Below are 13,272 nucleotides of genomic sequence, written 5' to 3'. Positions count from 1 at the left end.
ATAATTCTGAAACTCTTCTGGCAGAAGAAATTGCAACTAAAAACAAAACTTTCCAAGATAATAATTTAATATCAACGGAATGCAAGGGTTCAAACGGAACCCCCTGAAGAACTGAAAGAACTAAATTGAGACTCCAAGGAGGAGTCAAAGGTTTGTAAACAGGCTTAATTCTAACCAGAGCCTGAACAAAGGCTTGAACATCTGGCACAGCAGCCAGTTTTTTGTGAAGCAACACCGACAAGGCAGAAATCTGTCCCTTCAGGGAACTTGCAGATAATCCTTTTTCCAATCCTTCTTGAAGGAAGGATAGAATCCTAGGAATCTTAACCTTGTCCCAAGGGAATCCTTTAGATTCACACCAACAGATATATTTTTTCCAAATTTTGTGGTAAATCTTTCTAGTTACAGGCTTTCTGGCCTGAACAAGAGTATCGATAACAGAATCTGAGAATCCTCGCTTCGATAAAATCAAGCGTTCAATCTCCAAGCAGTCAGCTGGAGTGAAACCAGATTCGGATGTTCGAACGGACCCTGAACAAGAAGGTCTCGTCTCAAAGGTAGCTTCCAAGGTGGAGCCGATGACATATTCACCAGATCTGCATACCAAGTCCTGCGTGGCCACGCAGGAGCTATCAAGATCACCGACGCCCTCTCCTGATTGATCCTGGCTACCAGCCTGGGGATGAGAGGAAATGGCGGGAACACATAAGCTAGTTTGAAGGTCCAAGGTGCTACTAGTGCATCCACTAGAGCCGCCTTGGGATCCCTGGATCTGGACCCGTAGCAAGGAACTTTGAAGTTCTGACGAGAGGCCATCAGATCCATGTCTGGAATGCCCCACAGCTGAGTGACTTGGGCAAAAATTTCCGGATGAAGTTCCCACTCCCCCGGATGCAATGTCTGACGACTCAGAAAATCCGCTTCCCAATTTTCCACTCCTGGGATGTGAATAGCAGACAGGTGGCAGGAGTGAGACTCCGCCCATAGAATGATTTTGGTCACTTCTTCCATCGCTAGGGAACTCCTTGTTCCCCCCTGATGGTTGATGTACGCAACAGTTGTCATGTTGTCTCATTGAAACCGTATGAACTTGGCCCTCGCTAGCTGAGGCCAAGCCTTGAGAGCATTGAATATCGCTCTCAGTTCCAGAATATTTATCGGTAGAAGAGACTCTTCCCGAGACCAAAGACCCTGAGCTTTCAGGGATCCCCAGACCGCGCCCCAGCCCATCAGACTGGCGACGGTCGTGACAATGACCCACTCTGGTCTGCGGAATGTCATCCCTTGTGACAGGTTGTCCAGGGACAGCCACCAACGGAGTGAGTCTCTGGTCCTCTGATTTACTTGTATCTTCGGAGACAAGTCTGTATAGTCCCCATTCCACTGACTGAGCATGCACAGTTGTAATGGTCTTAGATGAATGCGCGCAAAAGGAACTATGTCCATTGCCGCTACCATCAACCCGATCACTTCCATGCACTGAGCTATGGAAGGAAGAGGAACGGAATGAAGTATCCGACAAGAGTCTAGAAGTTTTGTTTTTCTGGCCTCTGTTAGAAAAATCCTCATTTCTAAGGAGTCTATAATTGTTCCCAAGAAGGGAACCCTTGTTGACGGGGATAGAGAACTCTTTTCCACGTTCACTTTCCATCCGTGAGATCTGAGAAAGGCCAGGACGATGTCCGTGTGAGCCTTTGCTTGAGGAAGGGACGACGCTTGAATCAGAATGTCGTCCAAGTAAGTTACTACAGCAATGCCCCTTGGTCTTAGCACAGCTAGAAGGGACCCTAGTACCTTTGTGAAAATCCTTGGAGCAGTGGCTAATCCGAAAGGAAGCGCCACGAACTGGTAATGTTTGTCCAGGAATGCGAACCTTAGGAACCGATGATGTTCCTTGTGGATAGGAATATGTAGATACGCATCCTTTAAATCCACCGTGGTCATGAATTGACCTTCCTGGATGGAAGGAAGAATAGTTCGAATGGTTTCCATCTTGAACGATGGAACCTTGAGAAACTTGTTTAAGATCTTGAGATCTAAGATTGGTCTGAACGTTCCCTCTTTTTTGGGAACTATGAACAGATTGGAGTAGAACCCCATCCCTTGTTCTCTTAATGGAACAGGATGAATCACTCCCATTTTTAACAGGTCTTCTACACAATGTAAGAATGCCTGTCTTTTTATGTGGTCTGAAGACCACCGAGACCTGTGGAACCTCCCCCTTGGGGGAAGTCCCTTGAATTCCAGAAGATAACCTTGGGAGACTATTTCTAGCGCCCAAGGATCCAGAACATCTCTTGCCCAAGCCTGAGCGAAGAGAGAGAGTCTGCCCCCCACCAGATCCGGTCCCGGATCGGGGGCCAACATTTCATGCAGTCTTGGTAGCAGTGGCAGGTTTCTTGGCCTGCTTTCCCTTGTTCCAGCCTTGCATTGGTCTCCAAGCTGGCTTGGCTTGAGAAGTATTACCCTCTTGCTTAGAGGACGTAGCACCTTGGGCTGGTCCGTTTCTACGAAAGGGACGAAAATTAGGTTTATTTTTTGCCTTGAAAGGCCGATCCTGAGGAAGGGCGTGGCCCTTACCCCCAGTGATATCAGAGATAATCTCTTTCAAGTCAGGGCCAAACAGCGTTTTCCCCTTGAAAGGAATGTTAAGTAGCTTGTTCTTGGAAGACGCATCAGCCGACCAAGATTTCAACCAAAGCGCTCTGCGCGCCACAATAGCAAACCCAGAATTCTTAGCCGCTAACCTAGCCAATTGCAAAGTGGCGTCTAGGGTGAAAGAATTAGCCAATTTGAGAGCATTGATTCTGTCCATAATCTCCTCATAAGGAGGAGAATCACTATCGACCGCCTTTATCAGCTCATCGAACCAGAAACATGCGGCTGTAGCGACAGGGACAATGCATGAAATTGGTTGTAGAAGGTAACCCTGCTGAACAAACATCTTTTTAAGCAAACCTTCTAATTTTTTATCCATAGGATCTTTGAAAGCACAACTATCCTCTATGGGTATAGTGGTGCGTTTGTTTAAAGTGGAAACCGCTCCCTCGACCTTGGGGACTGTCTGCCATAAGTCCTTTCTGGGGTCGACCATAGGAAACAATTTTTTAAATATGGGGGGAGGGACGAAAGGAATACCGGGCCTTTCCCATTCTTTATTAACAATGTCCGCCACCCGCTTGGGTATAGGAAAAGCTTCTGGGAGCCCCGGCACCTCTAGGAACTTGTCCATTTTACATAGTTTCTCTGGGATGACCAACTTGTCACAATCATCCAGAGTGGATAATACCTCCTTAAGCAGAATGCGGAGATGTTCCAACTTAAATTTAAATGCAATCACATCAGGTTCAGCCTGTTGAGAAATGTTCCCTGAATCAGTAATTTCTCCCTCAGACAAAACCTCCCTGGCCCCATCAGACTGGGTTAGGGGCCCTTCAGAGATATTAATATCAGCGTTGTCATGCTCTTCAGTATCTAAAACAGAGCAGCCGCGCTTACGCTGACAAGTGTTCATTTTGGCTAAAATGTTTGACAGAATTATCCATTACAGCCGTTAATTGTTGCATAGTAAGGAGTATTGGCGCGCTAGATGTACTAGGGGCCTCCTGAGTGGGCAAGACTCGTGTAGACGAAGGAGGGAATGATGCAGTACCATGCTTACTCCCCTCACTTGAGGAATCATCTTGGGCATCATTGTCATTATCACATAAATCACATTTATTTAAATGAATAGGAATTCTGGCTTCCCCACATTCAGAACACAGTCTATCTGGTAGTTCAGACATGTTAAACAGGCATAAACTTGATAACAAAGTACAAAAACGTTTTAAAATAAAACCGTTACTGTCACTTTAAATTTTAAACTGAACACACTTTATTACTGCAATTGCGAAAAAACATGAAGGAATTGTGCAAAATTCACCAAATTTTCACCACAGTGTCTTAAAGCCTTAAAAGTATTGCACACCAAATTTGGAAGCTTTAACCCTTAAAATAACGGAACCGGAGCCGTTTTAAACTTTAACCCCTTTACAGTCCCTGGTATCTGCTTTGCTGAGACCCAACCAAGCCCAAAGGGGAATACGATACCAAATGACGCCTTCAGAAAGTCTTTTCTAAGTATCAGAGCTCCTCTCACATGCGACTGCATGCCATGCCTCTCAAAAACAAGTGCGCCACACCGGCGCGAAAATGAGGCTCTGCTTATGCTTTGGGAAAGCCCCTAAGGAATAAGGTGTCTAATACAGTGCCTGCCGATATTATTATATCAAAATACCCAGATAAAATGATTCCTCAAGGCTAAATATGTGTTAATAATGAATCGATTTAGCCCAGAAAAAGTCTACAGTCTTAATAAGCCCTTGTGAAGCCCTTATTTACGATCGTAATAAACATGGCTTACCGGATCCCATAGGGAAAATGACAGCTTCCAGCATTACATCGTCTTGTTAGAATGTGTCATACCTCAAGCAGCAAGAGACTGCACACTGTTCCCCCAACTGAAGTTAATTGCTCTCAACAGTCCTGCGTGGAACAGCCATGGATTTTAGTTACGGTTGCTAAAATCATTTTCCTCATACAAACAGAAATCTTCATCTCTTTTCTGTTTCTGAGTAAATAGTACATACCAGCACTATTTCAAAATAACAAACTCTTGATTGAATAATAAAAACTACAGTTAAACACTAAAAAACTCTAAGCCATCTCCGTGGAGATGTTGCCTGTACAACGGCAAAGAGAATGACTGGGGTAGGCGGAGCCTAGGAGGGATCATGTGACCAGCTTTGCTGGGCTCTTTGCCATTTCCTGTTGGGGAAGAGAATATCCCACAAGTAAGGATGACGCCGTGGACCGGACACACCTATGTTGGAGAAAATATGTTGTGCTTTTGAAAATGGATGTGCGCTGATACCTCTTTGTTTGTGTAATTACTGGGTCATATTGGCAGCACTCCCAGATGTGGATTTAAACTTTTTGTAAGGTGTGCTAAAAAAAATAAATTTTGTGTGTATATATATATATATATATATATATATATATATATATATATATATATATATATATATATATATATATATATATATATATATATATATATATATATATATAAAATAAGCGTGCAAATCCAGTCAGATGATTACCAGTTTTGACACTGGGGCTTACCCCATTTCACAAGTATAAAATCAATAGAAAAACCCTAACACTTTGACCTAGAAAACCAGAAGCAACACTATTGTAGGAAATAAAGCTTAGAATGCTAGAGCTTCATCAAGAACAATTATCTGTTAAGGTAATAACTTGCATCAGTAAACCCCAATAAGAGCTTTGCTTGGAAACCATCTTTAACAGATTTTAAGAAACCAAATTCCCAAGATTGTGAATTCCCAGAAGCCAGAAAGGGACTTTGACAAAGGCACTGTAATAGTGAATTTTTAAAAATAGCATATTTCTTAACCATAATTACAAACCTGAATCCTTTAAAGATAGTCTTACCTGCCCATAACTCTGTTACTGAGCTTGTTACATACTGCATCGCAAAATTAACCAGATTATCCTTCGATCGATCACCATAGTACTTAACTGGTTCCTATAATGAACAGAAGCCCCAAACAAATAGTGAGACCTTAATAAAATAATGATTTGAATTAAAACACTGTATTAAATGTGTATTAGCTCTGTGTGATACTTGCAGCTAAGAGGTTAAATAGTGTTCCGAGTTGCTGATTGCTAATAAAGATATTACACACCATCAGAAATGACAATCCTACATTAAAATGCCGTTTCTGGTTACAGTAAGAGGTTTAACTTACCATTCCAGTTTTAAAAATGTAGAGACTCGGGTAACTATTTATTCCTTTACTTCTGCAAAGCATCCTGTCATCACCACAGTTCACTGCTCCAATTCGTATCAGTCCATCCATTTCTTTGGCAAACTTTCTCCACTAAAGTAAGAATATACAAAATTTGAAATAAAACTGTAAAACGTCAATATTTGTGTAAAGCATCTGCTCATAAAAATAAAAACCATTTCCTTCAATTATTGCATGTAAGAAATATTTGTGTCCATTCTAGTGATGTATAAGTTTTTCAAAGAGACTAAATCTTTCTCTTAACTGATTTTAAACATATTTATATATTTATAGCACACACGCTTGAAGGGCCATTATAGTGGAGAGAAAAAAAAAAGAAGAAAGATAGCCTCTTATTCGTTAGAGCATGTAATTTTATCACTATCAACCCTGCAAATCAGCAGTTCTCTTTGGCTCCTGACTGGGACTTTACCTGTGGTTTTAAGCCCTTTTCTTAGGGTTAAACACAGATGTGCAGGGTCGATAGTGATAAAATTACATGCTTTTTAAAAAAAATAAAAAAAAATAGACATGGGCATTTTGCTGCTCTGTTCTGCTGAATACTGAAGTAGGAAGCCCCTTGTTTACTTCGGCTCTTTTCAGAGCTGGATTTACGCTTGTGAAAGATCACCACACTAAGATACCTTTCAGATATACAGAACATAAGCCAGAAAGGTAAATGACAAATGTGGAAGTACATATAATTAAAGAAATTATAAAATGGAAAGAATTTGGGTACCCTAGTAAATACATGAATAGAAGAATGAAGTTTGATTAGCAAAAATGCTTTTAGTAAATGCTATTAAAAGATGAGCAGTGAAAAACTTAATTCTCCTGTACATCTAATTTTTCACTATTATGTCCCTATAAAAGTGTCCATACTTTCCATAGAAATGTAAACACTTTTAACAGTCGATTTTTCCTACCGTAGGTGCCAAATCATGGCAGTGCGAACATCGAGGTGAATAAAAATTAATAAACCACAATTCGCCAGAGTTAACAGCGCCATCTGAAGGGAAAGAAAAGGGGGGGGGGGGGTCAACAGCACATTTTTAACTGTATGGTGTCTTGTAAAGGTTTAGTTTCAGAAAAACAAGTTCATTCTAAGTACATGCTCTGCTAAAAGCATATGGAAAATGTGAGGTGGTTAGATCTATTAGATAGCTAGATTAGTTGGTTAACTGTATATGAGAATGCCACCCTGGAGAGATGGTAAAGTCTGTATTTAAAATAAAGAAATAAAGCCACTTAAACTGAACATGGCCATTATAAGGAATGTCTAACTGCATGCACACACCAAGATTTAAACCCATTTATACCTCACCTCAGCCTTTTGATATTGTACATAACAGAACTCACCAGGGATTTTACCTTTCACTGCTGAGCCATTTATTAGTATTTAGTATTGCTATTAGTATTGCTATTAGTATTCATTTTCTATGGTGTACATCAGGGGTGGCCAACTTCTCAACACATAGGGGCTGCAGTTCAATATTTTAGAAGCCTTTAGGGGTTGCATATAAAATGTATGATTATTAAACACACAAATAATATCCTTCCTAAAATTGTTCAGTAGCACAAGGGATATAGGTAAGGTTCCAGGGTTCCCTCATCTACTGAAAATGAAAAAAAGGAAACCGCACTAAAAATCAGCACAATGATTTTGACATAACAAAATTTGTATAAATACTTTTATTTATTAAAAAAAAAAAATGAACAAAGTATTAAACTTGTAATTCAATATATGTATTTCACATTATATGTGCAAAAAAAAAATAAAAAAAAATTTACAAAATACATTTGCAATACATCAAGTATAATATGTTGCTAAATAGGATACAATGTTGGTGCATCCACTAATGGATATCGGGAATACAGCTACGAAGTGCACAATAAAAGATTTTTGAATAAGAGTAACACACACTTGCCTGGCAAGATTTATTTTATTTTTATTTAACACTAGTTAAAATTAAACTTTCATGATTCAGATAGAGCAGGCAATTTTAATCAACTTTCCAAATTACTTCCATTAAGAAAATGTACAGTGTCTTTAGATTTACACAGTCACTAACTCCTACTGTGCAAGAATTCACAGAATATGCATATTTGCATTTGTGATTGGCTGATGGGGGTCACGTGATATAGGGGGGGAGTGGAAATAGACAAATATGTCAGGAAAAAAAAAATCTACTACTCATTTGAAACTCAGACTCATAGCTATTACATTACTTTTTTATTGTGCATTTGTTGATTATGGAAATCTACTATATTTACTGGATTTTTTTAAACATTTAAATAAGATTTTCTGCAAAAAGCAATTTAATTGGGTTATTTAATTATAATCTAAAGTTTATTTCATCCTGAAATATAGAATAGTTTTAAATTATATAGCATTCATGGCTGTTTAATTTTTGGTAAATCCTTTAATCCATTCACAAGTCATGCATTCCCAGAAGTTTCTGTCAGATTATTTTGGGCAATTTTCCTATCTTGAAGATATTGCATATTGTTTTTGTCGTTCTCATAACCGACTGTCTATAGAAATAGCATGCCCCTTCTTCACCACAAATGTTTTTATAAAATAAGTATACAGACTTAAGAAATAGACCAGCAAGTTTTTAAGATTAATCAATTAGCTTCATTCTCTTGGTATCTTTTGTTGAAGGAGAGCAATGCTCTACTGGGGCATAGTTGAGCTTAGCTCACAGTAATATGCATTGCTTCTGAGCCTACCTATGTATGTTTTTCAGCAATGGTTAACAATGCAAATAAGAAAAGTAATTTGGAAAATTGTTAAAAATGTTCTCTGAATTATGAAAGTTTATCTGCAGAAAAATAAAGGGAGAGGGAAGGGAAGCTACACTAGAGAAAAAAAGGTGGGGGGGTCCCTAAAATCGCTAGAGGGGAGGGAAGGTACTGGCAGACAGGATGGGAAGATCTGTTTGGGAGGGATAAGGGCATGGGAAGTGTCAGGTGGGGGGGGGTCATCTCTTCACTAAATGCAATTAGCGGCATTCCAATTAACAAAAAGCAATGGCTAAGCCATGCATGTCTGCTATTTTTGAACAAAAAGGGATCCCAGGAGCTTTTACAATAATTTGTGCCATTAATGCACAAGCGGCATGTCAATAATTTCAGTGAGAAACCCAAAGTTTGTGAAAAGATTATTTTGATCGCATTTGGTGGTGAAATGGTGGCATGAAATATACAAAAATGGACCTAGATCAATACCTTGGGTTGTATACTTAAAAAATATATAGTTTTGACAGGTAAATAAAAAAACACAAAAAAAAAAAAAAAAAACAGGTTTCCATTTTCTGTATAAATGGAGTTATAGCAAAAATGCAAAAAATACTCCGGTATTTTGGGCAAGTTCTTCTCTGAAAGTCCTGGTAGTGAAGGGGTTAAATCAAATTCACCCACTTTAAAAAATGAAATCATGCAGCAAATATAAATCACATTACGCTGCTTTCTCTGTAAAGCATCCTACAATTTCCTATATTTTCGTCTTCTGCATGAGTTTTCTATAAGGGTATTAAGCATTTTGTCACAACCGCGACAACTTTTCATTTGCATGAAAAAAACAGTGAGAACTGTAGGGCAGAAATGTTTATAGAATTAAACCGAGATTTGTGAGAACATTTTCATACACGTCCGTGTATTGCACATTTTGCAAAAGAAAACACTTTGCATTTTGTACTAAGCACTAATTTTTATGTGTTTTTGCAATCCATTATACTTAAATTATGATATACATTGTGCAGAATTTTTGATAAAATACGATTTTTGGGGGGCGGAGCCTGGCCACGCAGGGACATGGCTGACTAATTCCTGGCTCCCATGCCCTGCGTCCGATGTATCTATAATTAATAAGGAGAAAGCAGTCCTAACATTAATCAAACAACAGGATTGTGGGTCTGAATGTCCCTACTACGATTTCAGACTTATAAAGGGTACACTATTAGCGGCAACGCAGCCCTGGCAACAACTGAGGCCTACCCGACCGCACTGATGTGAGCCGCGCGCTCTCCTGGTGGGAACCGATTAACACACACAGCTCTCTGGAGCGCCTCTAATCTGCACTGCGACCACACTACACAGCAAGAGAACGGATCTATCAGGGGTAAGCCGGACTATATCCAACTCCCGAGCGGACCTCACCTGACCTCGCGCTCCCGGCTGCCGTCCCTGGGGAGGCCACCTGTCCCCTCCGGCTTGCTTCTGTTAAGGGGTAGGTCGGTACGACGGTAGCGGAGTGCTGAGGAGAAATAATCTAACCTGACAGAGTGCCGGGGGTCCTCTCCTGGGAACCTATATCACATAAGGGCCCTGACCACGTGGAGCTGCGGCACCCGCCACCTCTATGGGACCGAGCAATCTCTGATGGTCAGTAACACAGCGGGGACTGCCTGTTTAGTGCCCCAAACATAAGCGGTCACATTTGGAAATTAGCAGTGGGCTGTAAAACATTTCAGCACAATTTAATACACAGGGGCAGAGCATGATATTGGGGAGACACAGTAGATGGCAATTGTGAACGTGCTCTGGGATTCAAGTTAAATCGTTATAAGCACTATCACACTACATTTTGAGCAATAAACTTTTTGCACTGTTTTGGAAACCAGGCTGCTGCTGGCATATACCACAAACTTGACAGTGTAAGGCGATTCCCCCTCACAGAGTGCTCAGTTTCCCAGTGACATTATACACAACCCCCTTTCTTTTTCAAATAAGGGGAAACAACTGAACAAAAGGAAAAGCCCCCACCTCTATCACATAACTCTGCACATAGAGAGCCAAGACCATTTCTGGAATATAACGTTTGACTTGTTCTTGATTCGCTCTCCTGCTGACATACAGCCCCCTGTTATCCTCACCCCTCCACCTGGCCCCCTCAAGAGCTTTCATTGCCTTTTCACCGCATCTCACCCAGCTGGAAGCACTTAATAGGACTCCCTAAGGGCAATGTCTCACAGAAAAAATACCAAAGGGGAGAAAGGCCCTAAAAGCACAAACCTCACTAACTACCTTAAAATGGCGACTGCGACACAGGACCCAATAAGTAGTGAAAACACAGGTGCTGCACCCTCTCTAGCATTAATCGAGCACACAGCCCTGAGTACACACCCACAAGACCAACCATCTGAAGAGGACCTTAGAGTCCACTCTACCAAAGCTGACATCAACATGGTACTATCCGAAATGAGGTCTCTCTTCGGGGACTTAAAAAAAGACTTTCACCAAATTAACCAGCAGGTTCATACCCTGGAGAAGAAGCAAGATACTATACAGGCTCAGGTAACAGCTAATACCCAAAGGGCTCTAGAACAGGAGGGAGACATTCAATTTCTGCTGTCCAGGGTTGAAGACCTGGACAACAGAGGCAGGCGTAATAATCTCCGGATAAGAGGGGTGCCGGAATCAGTAAACAACTCAGCACTAGAGGGTTACTTACAAGACTTATTCCGGACTATAAAAGGGACACCAAGCTCACCAGCTGTCCAGTTAGAGAGGGCTCACCGAACTCTACGGCCCAGACCATCACCTAAAGCCCCCCCAAGGGATATAATTGTGAAGTTTCTGAGCTACAGGGACAAAGATGCAATCTCCCAGAAAGCACGGACTATCAAGGAGCTTACACATGCTGGCATCCCTATTCAAATATTCTCTGATCTGAGTCAGATGACATTACAGAAAAGAAGAGACCTTCGTTTTTTAACCAGCGCACTCCAATCACACAAAATTCAATATAAATGGGGTTTCCCGGTCTGCCTTATTGCTACCCATAAAGGGAAACAAGCGATATTCAGAACTCAGGCAGACCTACAGGACTTCTGCAACATATTAGATATTGAAATACCCCATCAAGAAGAAGAGGCAACCTCTCTCAGAAACCAGAACTTGTAGATTGCATCTCCCTGATTTTTTGGGAGACCATGACATGCAGAGGACTTTGTTCAAGATCCAGATAAGTGATCAAGCATCTGTTTATTTAGATTCAATGTTACTAACTTAAATTTTTATTGTTGGTCATAAGAAGAGGATTGAGTGGTTGCCATGCGTATACCTATACCCAAAGGTGCATGTCTCTACTAACTCAAAACTACTTAAATTGTTAGATATGTTATGTTTACAATGTTTCACCTTTATTTAATATGTTTTACAGTATAGATTGCACCCCAAAGGTTTGAGTGGTTACATGTGCCCCGACACCTAGCAAACGAGTTAGCTTCCTACTGTACCTCCGAGTACAGAGCTATATAAAGTTAGACATTATAGATACGCTGGGCCTCTAAATGTCACTGGCAAGCTACCACAGGGGATTAGAACCTAATAGACAGAATGGGCCCTCCTACCCCACGGCTAGCTTAGTTCCAGGTGTGGCTGGGCAATTTCATGAGAAAACCCAAACGGGGTATTTAGGGTAAATGTTTTAGAATAAATATTACTACCCGATTTATAATTTACCTTAGGTTAATGTATTCTTTGACCCCAATGTGTTCATTTGGGCTACACTGCAGTCTTGTTTCACAGGTTCTCAATTGTAATGGATGTCCTACTGTTCATAATGTTATTGTTGTTCTCATGTCAACTCTTATCCTTAATTGCAGAGTCAGATGTGAGATCTCAGTTATGTAGAGTATATTACTTCCTCGTATATGCACCCTTTCACCCCTTATTACCCTCGATGTTATATAAATCTACTTACTGGGACATGCTATACTCCTTCCTTTTACCTTTCATCTCTTTTTTCTCTTTTATTTGCATCGGACGCAGGGATACAGATCCCATACTCTTCTTACTCTTTTTACCCTTTCCACCTTGCTTGCGGTCCTCGGTCGTTCACTGTCAACAGTGGGTTGCCCGACTATCGCTCTCTTCACCTTCTCTTTTTATTCTCTTTTTTGTTTTTAGATATATATTTCCAAGAAATCTTTTTCTTCAGACTTCTTTCTCTCTAATCCCTAACTACCCTTTAACCCCTTCCTGAACTTGTACTTCCCTCTAGTACCCCTCCCCCCCTTTTTTTTTTTTTTTTTTTTTTTCCTCTTCTTCTACCCCTCCAACCCCAACTATGACTGATCACGGGACACAAACTTTGTCCTTTATGACATTAAACACTAAAGGTCTTAATATCCCAGAAAAACGTTCCCATCTCATTCGGGATGTTACTCGCGCACACTGCGATGTCGTATTTTTGCAGGAGACGCACTTTTGTAGGGGGAAGGAACCGGCTTGGTTTAACCCTAAATTCCCCACTTCCTTTTTTGCATCTGGTACCTCTAAAAAAAACGGGGTGGGTATATTGATAAAAAAATCCTCCCCTTTTTCGCTTTCTCATATAGAGAAGGACCCGGAGGGTCGATATCTGATAATCATAGGTACACTTCATAATAGACTTGTCACTCTTGTCAATGCCTAT

At 40.7% G+C, this 13,272-nt stretch overlaps 1 protein-coding gene across 1 annotated transcript in view; it reads right to left on the bottom strand.

Moving 5' to 3' along the window:
• The window catches only part of DNAJC10 (DnaJ heat shock protein family (Hsp40) member C10), a 204,280-nt gene that overhangs the window by 151,494 nt on the left and 39,514 nt on the right, over positions 1-13,272 (bottom strand). Inside the window, exons 5-7 of the mRNA XM_053712848.1 lie at positions 6,776-6,858; positions 5,811-5,942; positions 5,494-5,587 (exon numbers count right to left, since the gene is read on the bottom strand). Coding sequence (XP_053568823.1) covers positions 5,494-5,587; positions 5,811-5,942; positions 6,776-6,858 — 309 coding nt within the window. The remainder of the gene's footprint in view (positions 1-5,493; positions 5,588-5,810; positions 5,943-6,775; positions 6,859-13,272) is intronic.

This window comes from Bombina bombina, chromosome 1 (assembly GCF_027579735.1).
Source record: "Bombina bombina isolate aBomBom1 chromosome 1, aBomBom1.pri, whole genome shotgun sequence".
Lineage (NCBI taxonomy): Eukaryota > Metazoa > Chordata > Amphibia > Anura > Bombinatoridae > Bombina > Bombina bombina.
Note: the sequence above shows the minus strand (reverse complement) of the source record. Positions and strands in the feature narration are given on the sequence as shown.